Source organism: Leptodactylus fuscus, chromosome 4, assembly GCF_031893055.1.
Source record: "Leptodactylus fuscus isolate aLepFus1 chromosome 4, aLepFus1.hap2, whole genome shotgun sequence".
Taxonomy (NCBI): Eukaryota; Metazoa; Chordata; class Amphibia; order Anura; family Leptodactylidae; genus Leptodactylus; species Leptodactylus fuscus.
The window spans coordinates 124975082-124994100 of record NC_134268.1 but is presented as its reverse complement, the minus strand read 5'-3'; the positions used below and the strand labels follow the sequence as shown (position 1 = coordinate 124994100).

At 45.7% G+C, this 19019-nt stretch overlaps 1 protein-coding gene across 1 annotated transcript in view; it reads right to left on the bottom strand.

Annotated features, from left to right (window-relative positions):
- The window catches only part of ZNF830 (zinc finger protein 830), a 241606-nt gene that overhangs the window by 151670 nt on the left and 70917 nt on the right, over positions 1–19019 (bottom strand). The window contains exon 4 of the mRNA XM_075271033.1: positions 13793–13983. Within this exon, the coding sequence (XP_075127134.1) occupies positions 13793–13983 (191 nt within the window). The remainder of the gene's footprint in view (positions 1–13792; positions 13984–19019) is intronic.

Below are 19019 nucleotides of genomic sequence, written 5' to 3'. Positions count from 1 at the left end.
ACTTTGGCAGTCTGCCCTGGTGACAAGTGCAGGTTGGATCACTGACAATAAATTGGCAAGACAGGCAAGAGCCTGGGCTGAGGTGGCCCGGGATATGAAGAAGGAGGGTGATTGGATTAAGGAAGAGACTCCAAATGGGATTAGATACAGGAAGAAAAAGAAAGTTCCTCCACCATATCAACCCCATATATATCATACCCCATATCAACCCTACTGTTGTAACCGAGCCAGGAGTATGGACTTGTGTGTGTGGACAACAAAACCCAGACTGGCGGGAACAATGTGCGGCTTGTGGAAGACCAAAGCCACACAGAGCCACGGGACTGTATCCTGTGGTGTACTCCCAAACTAGGCCAGCTGAACCCCAGATAAAACCGGAAGATAGTGACACTTTAATTACGTTGGAGGGAGGTTCCCTTCCTTCCACTTTCCAGACAGGGGGGGCAACAGGGGCCCCTAGTGGGGTTCCTCTACTCCCAGACGCACCCGTAGCCACCATATCCCAATACAGACCTTGGTCCCCAAATGACCACATGGCACTGTTAAAAGACGCTCCAGACCCCCAGGAACTCCCAATGGGGTTTTATAGATGGATGATGGGATTAAATAACACCTACAACTGTACGTGGACAGATCTAGAAGGGGTCCTGAGAGGGAAAATTGGGGAAGCTAGGATGCAGTCTGTAATGGATACAATAACTAAAGCAGGCAGGTCCTATTACTCAGCTATGCAGCTAGGGAATCAGTATACACGCACTGTAGAGTCAGGAATACATTTCTTAAAGGGGTTGCATGCATGGTGCCAAGAGAAGGTAAGAGAATCCACTCTCTCCCTTTTAGATGTGACTCAGGGACCGAAGGATACAGTAGACCAATTTTGGGGTAATCTGAAACTAAGGTACATGGATTTGGGTTATGAGGAGATGGGGGACGTAGGGAGTAAGTTGTTTCATGGGGCATTCATGACGGGACTTAAGCCACAACTCAGACAGAAGGTTCAGACAGCAAAACCTGACTGGAGGACTTGTACAATTGAGGACTTGGTGCGTGTTGCAAAAAAGGTGGCGTTAGACCAAAAGACAAAACTCATACAGATACAATATGTTGCTAGTGACCCTGAAAACCCCAAGCCAGCCCGGAAAGAAAAGAGGAAGTGTTACAATTGTGGGGGAATGGGACACCTGCGGTTTCAATGCAAAGAGCCGAAGAGACAGGGAGGTCAGGAAAAGACGAAAAATTCACCCCCTCAAGAGTCACAATAGGAAATAGGCAACCCTGTAGGGATCTACCCTTTGATGGTATCTTCACAGCAAGGTCCCCAAGGGGTGGTTCCAGTACGACTCCCTGACGATAACAAAATTGACTTCTTATTAGACACAGGGGCTGCCAAAAGTGTGATTAAGGGGAGACATATTAATCCTTTAGACATGTCAGATGACACTCAGTACACCCAAGGGTTTGATGGGTTAATTCAAGAATGCCAACTGACAAAACCTTTGACACTCCAACTGGCTGATCATACATGTGTGACTGGATTACTAGTTAGCGACAAGACACCTGTTAACTTGTTGGGGTCAGATATACTAAAAGCAATCCAAGCGCACATAATGTACACTCACCGGCCACTTTATTAGGTACACCTGTCCAACTGCTCGTTAACACTTAATTTCTAATCAGCCAATCACATGGCGACAACTCAGTGCATTTAGGCATGTAGACATGGTCAAGACAATCTCCTGCAGTTCAAACCGAGCATCAGTATGGGGAAGAAAGGTGATTTGAGTGCCTTTGAACGTGGCATGGTTGTTGGTGCCAGAAGGGCTGGTCTGAGTATTTCAGAAACTGCTGATCTACTGGGATTTTCACGCACAACCATCTCTAGGGTTTACAGAGAATGGTCCGAAAAAGAAAAAACATCCAGTGAGCGGCAGTTCTGTGGGCGGAAATGCGTTGTTGATGCCAGAGGTCAGAGGAGAATGGCCAGACTGGTTCGAGCTGATAGAAAGGCAACAGTGACTCAAATAGCCACCCGTTACAACCAAGGTAGCCAGAAGAGCATCTCTGAACGCACAGTACGTCGAACTTTGAGGCACATGGGCTACAGCAGCAGAAGACCACACCGGGTGCCACTCCTTTCAGCTAAGAACAGGAAACTGAGGCTACAATTTGCACAAGCTCATCGAAATTGGACAATTGAAGATTGGAAAAACGTTGCCTGGTTTGATGAGTCTCGATTTCTGCTGCGACATTCGGATGGTAGGGTCAGAATTTGGCGTCAACAACATGAAAGCATGGATCCATCCTGCCTTGTATCAATGGTTCAGGCTGGTGGTGGTGGTGTCATGGTGTGGGGAATATTTTCTTGGCATTCTTTGGGCCCCTTGGTACCAATTGAGCATCATTGCAACGCCAAAGCCTACCTGAGTATTGTTGCTGACCATGTCCATCCCTTTATGACCACAATGTACCCAACATCTGATGGCTACTTTCAGCAGGATAATGCGCCATGTCATAAAGCTGGAATCATCTCAGACTGGTTTCTTGAACATGACAATGAGTTCACTGTACTTCAATGGCCTCCACAGTCACCAGATCTCAATTCAATAGAGCATCTTTGAGATGTGGTGGAACGGGAGATTCGCATCATGGATGTGCAGCCGACAAATCTGCGGCAACTGTGTGATGCCATCATGTCAATATGGATCAAAATCTCTGAGGAATGCTTCCAGCACCTTGTTGAATCTATGCCACGAAGAATTGAGGCAGTTCTGAAGGCAAAAGGGGGTCCAACCCGTTACTAGCATGGTGTACCTAATAAAGTGGCCGGAGAGTGTATATGCCTGATGGAACGGTTAAACTGACAGCTGGAATTCCAGAGTCCGATTTATGCAAAATACTGGCATGTTTGCATACATCAGATTCTACTTCTTCAATTGATCCAGCATTGGCACAAGTCCCAGACATACTGTGCGCAAAGTCCAAAACAGACGTTGGGTGTATGCCAGTTCCTCCAGCGATGATACACCTGAAACCAGGTGCCCAGCCCCCTCGTATTAAGCAATATCCACTCAGTGCAGCGCAGGAGGAAGCCATTGGAAAGAATGTCACAGCTTTGGTGGCTGCAAAGGCACTGAAGCCCATCAAATCAGTGGCCAAAACTCCCTTGTTTCCCATTAAAAAGAAAGGCAAAAAGGGGGATCCGGTCACTTATAGGGTGACGTGAACTGCCCGCGCGAGTTTTGACACGGAGAGAGACATAGGAGCCGACATAGGAGGGAGCTCAGCCGGGCGGAAGCCGCTCGGCTGAGCCCGCGCGACTTCTGCCTGAAGAAAGGACATGTCCTTTCTTTTCTCCGCTAGCGGCAGCCTGCCGCTAGCGGAAAAAAAAGCCCGGTGGTCTACATAGACCACCATTGTAAAGGGGCGGATTTTGAAGCGAAATCCGCTGTCAAAATCCTCCCCTTTGTTCACGTGTGAACTAGCCCTAAGGGCAGTGAATGCAGTCACTGAAATGCTTACACCTGTGGTACCCAATCCACATACCATCCTAGCACAAATTCCCATTACATCCAATTACTTTTCACTCATAGACATTGCAAATGCCTATTTTTCTGTAAAAATTGACCCCAAATGTCAATATTTGTTTTCTTTCACCTTCAAAGGTCAGCAGTATACATGGACCGTACTGCCACAAGGGGCCCACAACTCTCCTACCTTGTATACTGCTGCCCTTCAGTTTGTCTTGCAGGATTGGATCATCTCGCATGCTGAGGTTGTCCTACTACAGTATGTGGATGATCTACTCCTCTGTGCCCCAATTAGAGATGTGTGATGTGAAGCCACTATCTCTTTACTTTACCTATACCTTGCTGAAAAAGGGTGTAAAGTGTCCAAAGAGAAGCTGCAGTTTTGTCAACTGAAAGTTGTGTTTCTGGGTCACTGCATATCAGCTGGAGCACGCCATCTGACTGAGGACAGGAAAAAGGCAATTGAATCCCTAAACCCACCTACAGGGATTCAACAACTTCGAACCTTTTTGGGTTTAGTGTCTTACTGCAGGCCTTGGATCCGCTCTGCATCCATGCTCATGCAACCATTGTATGACTGCTTGGGCGCACAGCCTTTCCAACTGACTCAAGAAGCCTTGGATAGCTTCTACTCACTCAGACTGGCTATTGTCTCCGCACCAGCTCTAGGCACCCCAGAATACACAAAACTGTTTCTTCTGTATTGCACAGAGATGAAAGGACATGCTACAGGAGTTTTAGCTCAAAAACATGGTCAACAAAATAGGCCTGTGGCATACTATTCAGCCAGATTAGACCCTGTGGCTAGAGGTGCCCCATCATGTGTCCGAGCAGTAGCAGCTGTCTCTCTCCTGCTCCACAAAGCATCAGAAATAGCTCTGGACTATCCAATCACAGTGTATACTCCCCATGACTTGCACAGCATCCTCTCCCAGGTAAAAGCTAAGCACATCTCGGTGGCCAGACAAATTAGGCTTCAATGTACTCTACTCATGCCACCAAATGTGACCCTAAAGAGATGTACAACTTTGAATCCAGCTACTTTAATTCCCATCGACGAGCTGGATCAAAAGGGGGGAGGGGACGGGGACCAGCAAGAAAAGCCATTGTGTCTCCAGAGCATGACAGATGAGGAAATACTGGGAAAACATGACTGCGTGGCACTCATGGCCCAGGAAACATCAGGATTCTCTCATGTGTTTGATGTACCTCTCCCTAATCCAGATGTTGAGCTTTTTGTAGATGGCTCAAGGAGCATCGGTGAAGATGGACGGTTCTACACTGGGTATGCAGTGGTCACACAACACGAGGTAGTAAAAGCAGAACCACTCCCTCCTCACATGTCTGCACAAGAGGCAGAGCTGGTGGCACTCACTGAATCGCTTAGAGGGTCTGAAGGTAAACGTTGCAACATATACACTGACTCCAGGTATGTTTTTGGGGTAACACATGACTATGGTCCCATATGGCGGGCAAGGGATTTCCTTACATCAGCAGGCACCCCTATCAAACATGGGAATCTCATGAAACAATTAATGGAGGCCTTGATGCTTCCAAAGGAAGTAGCCATAGTAAAGGTAAAAGGGCACGCCAAGCTTGACACCAGGGAGGCACAAGGCAACCACAAGGCAGATAAAGCAGCAAAAGTGGCAGCAAGGAAACCAAGAGAGGAGGAGGCCCCAGGAACACCTCCGCTGATTATGGTAAGTACTGAGTGCAATCAGATGGATCTTGGCATCCTAAAAACTCTAATTCAGCAATCTGCTGGGGAGGAGAAAAGGAGCTGGACAAAAGCTGGAGCTCAGGAACACGAAGGTCTGTGGAAGGTGGGATTGTGGGTATGCCTGCCGAGGTCCTTGTACCCCATGATGGCCCAAGCTGCTCACGGTCCGACTCATCTGTCTAAAAATGCCATGTGCGCTGTGGTAGATAAGCAATGGTTTGCACCTGGCTTTACAATGGCTGCTGCTAGATACACACAAGCATGCCTCACCTGTGCATAACACAACCCAGGTCATGTAACCCATGGTCAGAAACACACACCAAGGCCCCTCTATCCGTTTCAACGACTGCAGATTGACTTCATACAACTACCAAAGGTGGGCGTGTATGAATATGTCCTTGTGTGTGTGGATGTCTTCTCAGGTTGGCCTGAATCTTTTTCGATGAGTAAAGCCACAGCTCTTGCCACCGCTAAGAAATTGATGTCAGAAGTTTTCTGCAGGTTTGGAATACCTGAGGTCATTGAGTCTGACAGAGGTACTCATTTCACAGGAGAGGTAATGCAACATGTAATGCAAATGCTGGGAGTCACACAGGCTTTTCATACACCTTACCATCCCCAGACTAGTGGGAAAGTAGAGAGGCTAAATGGTACCCTAAAATTGAAAATTCAGAAAGCAAGTGAAGAGTTAGGGAAGCCCTGGACAGAGTGCTTGCCTTTGGCTCTGTTCTCTGTTAGGTACACGCCCAATCAGAAAACAAAACTGTCTCCTTATGAGATTCTGTTTGGATCAGCACCTAGGCTGGGCCTGTATTTTCCACAAACTCTACAATTGCAATGTGATAACCTCACCAGCTATGTCCAGAGCCTCCAAAAGAAACTCTCAAAGGTGCATAAACAAGTCTATGATTCCATTCCAGATCCAGAGAGCCGAGAAGGGACCCATTCCCTCCAACCAGGAGACTGGGTGGTGGTCAAAAGACATACCAGGAAACCGCTAGAGCCAAGATTTGATGGTCCATTCCAGGTTCTCCTGACTACGGCATCCTCGGTGAAACTAAAAGGAAAACCCAATTGAATCCATGCCAGTCATTGCAAAGCTGTGGAGGGGAAAAATGTTTCTACCTCTGGTAATACTGGTAATATCCCTCCAACACCAGGCCAGAAGTTGGATGTCCTACAGATCTGATGATGAAGTGGCAGTTCTGTGGTACAATGCCACAGCACCCTATGTTCAAATTTGATTTCAGCAAAGTCGTGGACTGCCAGTGGGATAATGAACCTAACAGAGAATTCAGTGGTAACTCTGTTACAAGGGGAAAAGCAGCTGTTATATACATATGTGTGACCAGACAGGGGAATGAAAATTGCAATTCTTGGTCAGATGCAGCATGGAATACGGGGAGCCCATGGGGATATAGTCCATACGAAGCCAGGGAACGGGTTAGCCAGACAGGGAGGCCGCTCCTTGAAAGGATGTCCATCATAAAAGCAACTCCCAGAATAAACTGTGAGCCAGGATCTCGAATATGGATACGGATGTGTAATCCCATGATTATAACCATCCATGAGCCATCACTTGGGGATGAAGGCCTTTACGTTTTGGGACTATATTTCCCAGGCCGCAAAGTCCAACAAGGGAATTTTTGGTTACGGCCTATTCCAAAACCTAATCTCCCTGTAAGAGATACTGGGGAAATTTCATTGACTACTCAACAACCAGAACTAGTCAGTGAAAAAGACACCAGCTATGAGGAGAAAATAGCTATAGAAACTGGGTACACTGAGAGGAATGAGTGGCTCAATTGGATGAGATACACAGCACAGCAAAATAGTAAAGTTGATTGTATTGCCTGTGCCACTGCTAGACCCAGTCTGGGAACTATTCCATTTAAGTTCTCAGAAAAAGAGCATGAGGATTTGAAATGCTTAGTAGCCCTGTATAATGTTCATATGAGCCTACAGCTGGTGACCCATGTCATGCCCTCTCACAACGTTATCCTCCAGTAAAAATAGATCAGTTGCCCCCTAGAGTTGCCACATATCCGGGGAATTACACTTGTTTTAAAAGGATAGCAGGTGGGAGGGTCCTGGAAAACCTAACTTCAGAATTCTGCAAACAGGAAATCCATGTGAATGAAGACAAGGATGGGTATAAGGCAGGATGGTTCCAGAACCAGAGTGTGGCCCGGACTGACATATGGTGGTTATGTGGGGACATGAAACTAAGACCCAGGTTACCTATAAACTGGAGTGGGAGCTGCACCCTAGTACAGGTACTCATGCCATTTCAGATAGTTTCCACAGAGGGAATGAGCACGCCCCAGACTCTCAGTTTGCTTACAACAAGACGGAGTAGTTCAACCAGACACAGGGATAAGAGGGAAACACCGAGTGGATCCTTTGACTCCCGGGTTTACATCGATGACATTGGGGTCCCAAGGGGAGTACCAGATGAGTTCAAAGCTAGAAATCAGATAGCCGCTGGGTTTGAATCATTTTTGTTTTGGTGGGCAACAGTAAATAAAAATGTAGATTGGATAAATTATATTTACTATAATCAACAGAGATTTATAAATTACACTAGGGATGCAATCAAGGGAATTGCTGAACAATTGGGGCCTACTTCTTTAATGGCATGGCAAAACAGGTTGGCTTTGGATATGATTCTAGCTGAAAAGGGGGGCGTGTGTAAAATGTTTGGCACTTAGGCTCAGTTCACACGTGGGCAAAGGGGAGGTTTTTGACAGCGGAATTCGCTTCAAAAACCTCTCCTTTAACATGGTGGTCTATGTAGACCACTAGCTTTTTTTTTCCTCCTAGCGTTTTCCGCCTGAAGAAGGGACATGACCTTTCTTCAGGCGGAAAACGCCTGAAGAATTGCATAGAAGTGAATGGGAGGCGAAAACCGCGTGGTAAAAAACCGCGCGGTTTTTTGCACACAAAACCGCGCGGTTTTTTGCAAAAAACCGCGCGGTTTTCGCCTGCAGTTTCTATAGCACATATAGGAAAAAAAAACCCTAGCGAAAACCGCTAGCGAAAACCGCGTCAAAAACCTCGTCAAAAACCGCGTGGAATGCAAAAAACAGCGTCAAAAAAACTCCTCGAGGTTTTTTACCTCGCACAAATAAGCTAGGCGGTTTTCACGTGTGAACTGACCCTTACTGTTGTACTTTTATCCCAAACAATACAGCCCTGGATGGAAGTGTCACTAGGGCTCTAGAAGGGCTCACATCCTTATCCGAAGAGATGGCTGAAAACAATGGTGTCACCAACCCCTTCACTGATTGGTTACAAACTTGGTTCGGGAAATGGAGTGTCCTTGCGTCAAATTTTCTCATCGCCTTCGCCGTTGCAGCAGCAATTTTAGTCGTCTGTGGATGCTGTTTGGTTCCATGCCTCCGAGGACTTTTACAAAAACTGATCGACACTGCTATTTCTAGAACTGCATATGCTGATTTAAGGCCTCATCAGGATGATTATCTTCACTTGATATAAAATTGAGGAAACGATATGACCCTTTCTATGCTCTCAGGGAATTCGGGGGATCCCGACAATAGTGTCTGGCTATTGAAGTACTTGAGGATAGAGAGGGAAGACTCATATCTGTTCTCAAAAGGGGGGATTGATAAGGAAATCAATATGAAATCCATATATGTTAATGCATATTCATCTGCCCTGTCCCTTTAAGCTAGAAATATAAGTTTTCCTCTGAAACACTAGTTCTCTAAGTTGTCTATGACCCATGGACCCATTTAGCAGAATCAGAGTAATAAAGTGTCTGGAAGAAAATTGATAAGTGGGTGATTAAATATGATTAGGGAACAAACACTGTTGAGCATTGGGAAAAATAGAACATTAAATAAACTTTGATACATCACACGGTTGGGTGACTAATATGCACTTGATCAACCTCATTAGGTGAGAACGGTAGTTAGGATATTCATGATGATAGGGAAATTAATACATTCATATATTTCCCTATATGTGTATACATTCTTTCAATAACTCAAGCTGGTAACATGCCTCTCCATGTCAGCCTGACCCGTCATCCATATTAATCAGAATATTTGCAGACATAATGCTGCACCCTATAATAAACCAGATCATAATAAAGTCATAAACTTCTATTAATCCCTTCCCGCCGATGGCATTTTTTGATTTTCGTTTTTGACTCCCCTCCTTCTAAACCCCATAACTTTTTTATTTCTCCGCTCCCAGAGCCATATGAGGTCTTAATTTTTGCGGGACAATTTTTTCTTCATGATGCTACCATTAATTATTCTATATAATGTACTGGGAAGCAGGAAAAAAAATTCTGAATGGGGTGGATTTGAAGAAAAAATGCATTTCTGCGACTTTCTTACGGGCTTTGGTTTTACGGCGTTCACTGTGCAGCCAAAATGACATGTCCCCTATATTCTGTGTTTCGGTACGGTTCCAGGGATACCAAATTTATATGGTTTTATTTACATTTTGACCCCTAAAAAAAATTCCAAAACGGTGTTAAAAAATTTTTTTTCTAAAAGTCGCCATATTCCGACGGCCATAACTTTTTTATACATAGGTGTACGGGGATGCATAGGGCGTCTTTTTTTGTGGGGCTGGGTGTACTTTTTAGTTCTACCATTTTCGGGAAATGTTATTGCTTTGATCACTTTTTATTCAAATTTTTATCAGAATCAAAACAGTGAAAAAACGGCGGTTTGGCACTTTTGACTATTTTTCCTGCTACGGCGTTTACCGAACAGGAAAAATATTTTTATAGATTTGTAGAGCGGGCGATTTCGGACGCGGGGATACCTAACATGTATATGTTTCACAGTTTTTAACTACTTTTATATGTGTTCTAGCGTTTTATATGTGTTCTAGTCTAGTCGTGATTTGAACTTTTAATACTTTTTATATTTTTTTTAACTTTTTTTTTTCTTTTTTTTTTTGCATTTATTAGACCCCCTAGGGGTGTTGAACCCCAGGGGGTCTGATCACTAATGCAATGCATTACAATGCTAATGCATTGCAATGCATTGCAAAAAATCATCATCTCTTTTGCAGGCTGCATAGACCAGCCTGCAAAAGAGAGAATTTGCAGACCGGCTGGGAGCCTTTAACAAGGCTCTCGGCTGTCATGGCAACATGACGTCGGCCCTGGAACATGCTCCAGGAGCCGGCGATCCCTGCCAAAATGGCGGCGCCCATGCACCGCCGGGAAAACGGCGCCTCCGGCACCTTTGACAGCAGCGCCGGAGGGGTTAATGCCTCCGATCGGTCCGGGGACCGATCGGAGGCATTAGAGCCGGTTGTCTACTGCTTAAAGCAGTAGACACCCGGCGGCTATGACGGCCGCCCGGCTCCCGGGCGGTCGCCATAGTTACAGACCCGACACGCGCCGTACTATTACGGCGCATGTCGGGAAGGGGTTAATACAGTTCAAATAAAATTAACAGTAGCGAGTCACTGGGACTTTGCCTTGTCACGTAACACTATGATTTCAGCTAACATTACTTCATGTGGTGTGATGGAATTTACCTTTTTGCAAAAATTGTCATTGGATATTAAAATTGCTTATTCATATATACGCCCACTCCTTTGGGTATAAGAGGAGATGATTTGTTCAATAAACTTTATGCTTTTGCTCAGATTCAACTTGTTTCTGTGTCCTTGCATCACTGACGCTCCGGAGTGTGACGTAATTTGGAATCCACCCAATATACCTATTGGTCTGACTTCAGGACCACCCTAACAGTGTGAAACAACTGAAAATATGTCTTATATTCTAGGTTCTTCAAAGTAGTCACATTTTGCTTTGATTACTACTTTGCACACTCTTGGCATTCTCTTGAGGAGCTTCAAGAGGTAGTCACTGGAAACAGTCTTCCAACAGTCTTGAAGGAGTTCCCAGAGATGCTTAGCACTTGTTGGCCCTTTTACCTTCACTCTGCGGTCCAGCTTACCTAAAAAAAAAATATCTCGAATGGGTTCAGTTCTAGTGAATGTGGAGGCCAGGTCGTCTGGCGTAGCACCTCATCACTCTCCTTCTTGGTAAAATAGCCCTTACACAGCCTGGAGATGTGTGTGGGGTCATTGTCCTCTTTGAAAAATAAATGATGGTCCAAATGCAAACCGGATGGAATAGTATTCCGCTGCAAGATGCTGTGGTAGCCATGCTGGTTTCATGCCTTCAATTTTGAATAAATCCCCAACAGTGTCATCAGCAAAGAACTCCCACACCATCACACCTCCTCCTCCATGCTTCATGGTGGGAACCAGGCATGTAGAGTCCAACTGTTCACCTTTTCTGCGTTGCACAAAGACACGGTGGTTGGAACCAAAGATCTCAAATTTGGACTCATCAGACCAAAGCACAGATTTCCACTGGTCTAATGTCCATTATTTGCGTTTTGTAGCCCAAACAAGTCTCTTCTACTTGTTGCCTGTCCTTAGCAGTGGTTTTCTAGCAGCTATTTTACTATGAAGGCCTGCTGCACAAAGTCTCCTCTTAACAGTTGTTGTAGAGATGGGTCTGCTGCAAGAATTCTGTGTGGCATTGTCCTGGTCTCCAATCTGAGCTGCTGTTAACCTGCGATTTCTGAGGCTGGTGACTCGGATGAACTTATCCTCCGCAGCAGAGGTGACTCTTGGTCTTTCTTTCCTGGGGCGGTCCTCATGTGAGCCAGTTTCTTTGTAGTGCTTGATGGTTTTTGCAACTGCACTTGGGGACACTTTCAAAGTTTTCCCAATTTTTCAGACTGACTGACCTTCATTTCTTAAAGTAATGATGGCCACTAATTTTTCTTTACTTAGCTGCTTTTTTCTTGCCATAATACAAATTCTAACAGTCTATTCAGTAGGACTATCAACTGTGTATCCACCTGACTTCTGCACAACACAACTGATGGTCCCAACCCCATTTATAACGCAAGAAATCCCACTTATTAAACCTGAAGAGGAAAAGGGGACCAAAGGTCCGTTGAGGGAGAACCGCGCACACTGGTATGTTTAAGAAGATGGTAAACCAGGGTCCAATCACATAGGGTTTATTGGGTAGTTAAAAATACAGCATATAGCACAACGCGTTTCGGGCCTTACACTGGCCCTTTCTCAAGTGCAAAAAACGAGAGCAGGTCCCGTCAGGTCAGAAGCGTCTGACCTGACGGGACCTGCTCTCGTTTTTTGCACTTGAGAAAGGGCCAGTGTAAGGCCCGAAATGCGTTGTGCTATATGCTGTATTTTTAACTACCCAATAAACCCTATGTGATTGGACCCTGGTTTACCATCTTCTTAAACATACCAGTGTGCGCGGTTCTCCCTCAATGGACCTTTGGTCCCCTTTTCCTCTTCAGTATTTCCTCCGGTTCTCCGGTGACGGATTGAACTGCTGCCACTCTCACCCTAATACGATTTCAAGTGTTGTGACTGTTCACAACCTCATAAGGTGAGAGGCCATCTGGTCCACATTAATACTTACCCAGTTTTTAATCATTTGTGTACTCTCAAATACTACACTTAGTGCGCTCGGTGTCTTCGTTTTGTTTTATATTTCACTCATTAAACCTGACAGGGAACACCTGTGAAGTGAAAACCACTTCCAGTGACTACCTCTTGAAGCTCATCAAAAGCCAATGCCAAGAGTGTGCAAAGTAGGAATCAAAGCAAAAGGTGGCTACTTTTAAGAACCTAGAATATAAAGACATATTTTCAGTTGTTTCACACGTTTTTGTTAAGTATATAATTCCACATGTGTTAATTCATAGTTTTGATGCCTTCAGTGTGAATCTACAATTTTCATAGTCATGAAAATACAGAAAATTCTTTGAATGAGAAATGGTTGCCTTGTTCTACAGTCTTGGCTCCCCTCTGACCCCGGTAGTCAAGTGATCCACCGGGATCAGAGTCTATTAGAGCTTCTGGGACCCAGATCTGAAATATGGTAATGTATAGGAGGCTGTATTCCTCCTGCAGATGGGGTTAAATATACCAGCCGCAGTTAAAGGTTAAATCAGCCCCCCCTTCCACCCAAAAAAGTGATCAGATGTCTCAAAGGCCTATTATGACCTCATGGGAACACAAAGTTAAAACAAATAAAAAAATAATAATATAATTTTTTAAAAAATACATTAATATACTAATGAAACGCAGGTTTACATGTTCTAACCCCACCCCCTGATGACACCATAAACATAAGAATTACTGTAAAAGGAGCGGAAAAACTATTTTAAAAGGGTCTTTTTTAGTAGCACACTGTGCTATTAAATACAAAGAAAAAGAAAAGTGAAAAAGACAATTTCCCTCCTCTTTGGTTTATATTTTCCCGGATATTAAAAAAAAAAGAAAAAAAGAAAATTAAAACAAAGGCAAAAATAAAAACATAAAAAAGCCCTCAAAACTCAAATGAAAATTTTTTTTATAGCCCTCAAAACAGAACATACAAAACAAAACAAAACAAAAAAACTAAAAGGTGTCTGATCCTAAACCACAAACTGAAGTGGATAATATCAGAAATTATATATCATACGTGGGGGCTCAATGTGTTGAGAAATACCTGGAAGAAGAATGCTGTTGTGTGCTGTTGGTGGGGATAGTGGAATTTTCATGGATTGCTGAGTAGAAGATGGGACACTTTCACAATCTACCTCATCTTCATCATTGTTGTACTCTCCTGCCAAGCTTTGTGTTTTCAAAGCATTTCCTGAACTCAGTTCATGACACAGCTGATGAAAGTCTAGTGGATGCCTAAGTAGAAAAAGAAAAAAAAAATTGAGAATGACACGCAACACACATTGGTTAGACCATTAATAACTTTTTGTCACAACTGCACTACATAGGATGAATTCCTCTTTTTGTAATAGTGGAACTAACCCCTCACAGTTCTAAATTAATCCAATTTGAAGTTTGAGCAAGGTATATTATATACGGTATTACCCTGAGTAGAATATGTTCAGTGAACTGTTGAAGGATTAGTCACTGTAAATGGCTCTAACTCCAAAACCCACCAGGATCTTGAGATATCACTGGTTAAAATGCAAATGCGTATACTTGCAGCTTCACTTCAACCAGTGTGCAATAGAATGCAAACAGCTGACATTGTGCATTTTTTTTTTTATTTTCCTGACCCTGTCACTTCAGATGACCGAGGAGGTGAGGTACCATGGATCTTTGTTCATGTTTTTATCATTATCAATCAGAAGCATGTGTCGGGGGAATACCCCAACTACTTCAATCTCCAGGTATGCAGTGAGGTGCCGAATTAATGGGAGGTGTGATGAACACTTGCCATTTAAAGGGGTTTTCCGGTCAAAAAATCATTTTTCCAAAAAAAGGTCTGCTAGTGCTGTTAATGGGTTAATAAATGCCACCAAATACCTTTAACAGTGCTTTGAGAGATTTCTGGGGTTCTCAGTGAGTTCACTGCATCCTCTTTGTTTGTTTACATCCATAACTTCCTGTGGATTCTTTCCTATAAGTTCCAGGATGCGTCACTTCTCCTCCCTCTCTCATATTTAAAGAAGATAGATTTTCAGTGCCTTACCAGTCCTTGTGGCTGTATAGCCTAAACCAGTCATCATGGCCATATAGCCTGACCACTCCTTGTGGTCGTACAGGGCCTCCGATAGGCCAGTATTACTGCTACTGGCGTCAGGGGCCCGGCCAAATTGAAAAATGGGGGGGGCCCGGTTTTGGCCCACCACCGTGTGCCGGCCCCCTGGCGCCCGCAGCAGTCATTGTATGTCCGATTTGAACTCACATCTGCGTCCAGAGGACGCAGATCTGAGTTGAACACATACGCGGCTACAGCAAGAAGCTGACATAGTTCAGCTCCTTGCTTCGCCGCCTACTGCTGCCGCCGCTGCACGCCGGCTGTATAGACGCAATGTGATGACGTCACATAGCATCTACAACTGTGTGAGAGAGAGAGAGGCGTGCAGACAGCAGCGGGGGAACGCGGAGAAGGTAAGTTTAATGTGTACACTGAGGTGGAACGTGAAACTGGGGGCAGATGAAGGAGAGGATGGCATGACACTGGGGGCAGAAATGGAGGGACATGAATCTGGGGGCAGAGATGGACAGGGGACGTGAATCTGGGGGCAGAGATGGATGGGGGACATGAATCTGGGGGCAGAGATGGAGGGGACATGAATCTGGGGGCAGAGATGGAGGGGACATGAATCTGGGGGCAGAGATGGAGGGGACATGAATCTGGGGGCAGAGATGGAGGGGACATGAATCTGGGGGCAGAGATGGAGGGGACATGAAACTGTGGGCAGAAATGGGGGATATGAATCTGGGGGCAGAGATGTGGAGACATGAATCTGGGGGCAGAGATGGACGGGGGACATGAATCTGGGGGCAGAGATGGACGGGGGACATGAATCTGGGGGCAGAGATGGAGGGGACATGAATCTGGGGGCAGAGATGGAGGGGACATGAATCTGGGGCAGAGATGGAGGGGACATGAATCTGGGGGCAGAGATGGAGGGGACATGAAACTGGGGGCAGAGATGGAGGGGACATGAAACTGGGGGCAGAGATGGAGGGGGGGACATGAATCTGGGGCAGAGAAGGAGGGGGGGACATGAATCTGGGGCAAAGAAGGAGGGGGGGGGACATGAAACTGGGGGCAGATGAAGGGTGTATATGAAGCTGGGGGAGAGATAGAGGGTGGACATATAATTTACGGGTGACTGTAGTAGGATTATACTGTGTACGGGCACATGTAAAATTAATGAGAATGGGCAGAATCAAAATAAAAGTGGGCGGGGCTAAATTTGCCGCACATTTTGTCCCTCTTTCGGTTCTTCAAAAGTTGGGAGGTATGGGTACAGGGGGCAATGGAAAGATGTTAGAAGGTGGACGTGGGAGGGGACTGTTGGGGCATCGGGTGTGCGGCACTGCGGAGAGGGAACTGGGGCAATAATATCTCTCTATATTATAAAAATGAATTCTTGTCTGTCTGTCTGTCTGTCTGTTCTCTAACGCGAACCAAACGACTGGACCGATTTTCACCAAATTTGGTACAGAGATACTTCAGATATCCGGGAAGGTTTAAGATGAGACTCCAACTCGCTCGGACGTACCGTTGCTGAGATACAGCATTCCAAACACAGTGCCCCCCCCCCCCCCTTAGCCAATACAAACCTGCAAGACTTTCACTCATATTCCAACTGCAATACACACAGTCACTCCACATGCACAATACAACAATGATATCCAAACTGAGATACACGCATCAGAGGATTAGATACACAGATCAGCACACAGTATCACACGCCAGAGGATTAGATACACGGGTCTGCACACAGTCCCACACACCAGAGGATTAAATACGCACTTCTGCACACAGTTCAACACACTGAAGGATTTGATACGTGCATCTGCACACGGTTCCACATGCCGAAGGATTAGATACGCGCGTCTGCACACAGTACCACACACGGGGGGAATTGGATACATGCGTCTGCACACAGTACCACATGCCAAAGGATTAGATACGCGCGTCTACACACAGTTCCACACTCCAGAGGATTAGATACGCGCGTCTGCACACATTTGTACACGCCATAGGATTAGATACACATGTCTGCACACAGTACCACATGCCGGGGGATTACATACGCGCGTTTACACACAGTTTCACACGCCGTAGGATTAGATACGCGCCTCTTCACACAATACCACACAGGGGAGGATTAGATACACGTGTCTTCACACAGTTGTACACGCCATAGGATTAGATACACACGTCTGCACACAGTACCACATGCCGTAGGATTAGATACGCGCGTCTAGACACAGTACCACATGCCATAGGATTAGATACGCGTGTCTGCACACAGTACCACATGCCGTAGGATTAGATACACGCGTCTATACACAGTTCCACACTCCAGAGGATTAGATACGCCCGTCTGCATACATTTGCACACGCCATAGGATTAGATACACGCGTATGCACACAGTACCACATGCAGTAGGATTAGATACACGCGTCTACACATAGTTCCACACGCCGAAGGATTAGATACGTGCCTCTTCACACAATACCACACAGGGGAGGATTAGATACGTGTGTGTGCACACAGTATCACACTTTGGAGGATTAGATACATGCCTCTGCACACAGTACCAAAAGCCAGAGAATTAGATATGCGTCTCAGCACACAGTATTACATGGGGGAGGATTAGATACGCGCGTCTGCACACAGTACCACATGCCGTAGGATTAGATATGCGCGTCTGCACACAGTACCACACACGGGGGGATTGGATACATGCGTCTGCACACAGATCCACACTCCAGAGGATTAGATAGGATTAGATACACGCATCTGCATACAGTACCACGTCGTTGGATTAGATACGTGCATCTACACATAGTTCCACATGTCGTAGGATTAGATACGCGCCTCTTCGCACAATACCACACAGGGGAGGATTAAAAACGTGCGTCTGCACACAGTATCACACTTTGGAGGATTAGACACATGCATCTGAGCACAGTACCACAAGCCAGAGAATAAGATACGTCTCAGCACACAGTACCACATGCCGTAGGATTAGATACGCGCGTCTGCACACAGTACCACATGCCGGGGGATTGGATACGCACGTCTACACACAGTTCCACATGCCGTAGGATTAGATACGCGCCTCTTCACACAATACCACACAGGGGAGGATTAGATACACGTGTCTTCACACAGTTGTACATGCCATAGGATTAGATACACGCGCCTGCACACAGTACCACATGCCGTAGGATTAGATACGCGCATCTACACACAGTACCACATGCCGTAGGATTAGATACGCGCGTCTGCACACAGTACCACACGCCAGAGGATTAGATACGCGCGTCTGCACACAGTACCACATGCCGTAGGATTAGATACCCACGTCTACACACAGTTCCACATGACGTAGGATTAGATACACGCCTCTTCACACAATACCACACAGGGTAGGATTAGATACGTGCATCTGCACACAGTACCACACGACCGAGGGTTAGATGTGCGCATCTGCACACAGTTACACATGCTGTAGGATTAGATACGTGTGTCTGCTCTAAGTACCACACGGGGGAGGATTAGATACGCACATCTACACACATTTCAACATGCTGGAGGATTAGATACGCGTTTCTACACACAGTATCACACGGGGAAAGATTAGATATGCGCATCTGCACACAATACCACACGCCAGAGGATTCGATATGCACATCTGCACACAGTTCCATACGCCGGAGGATTAGAAACGCACGTCTGCACACTGTACCACATGCCGTAGTATTAGATACGTGCGTCTGCACACAGTTTCACACCCCAGAGGATTAGATACGCGCGTCTGCACACAGTACCATACGCCGGGGAATTGGATACATGCGTCTGCCCACAATACCACATGCCAGAGGATTGGATACATGCATCTGCACACAGTTCCACACACCAGAGGATTAGATAAGCAGGTCTGCACACAGCACCACATGCCATAGCATTAGATACGTGCGTCTGCTTACAGATCCACACTCCAGAGGAATAAATACACGCATCTTCACACAGTTGTACACGCCATAGGATTAGATACGCGCCTCTTCACACAATACCACACAGGGGAGGATTAGATACGTGCATCTGAACACAGTACCACACTTTGGAGGATTAGATACAGGCTTCTGCACACAGTACCACATGCCAGAGTATTAGATACGCGCGTCTGCACACAGTTTCACTTACTGGAGGATTAGATACGTGCCTCTTCACACAATA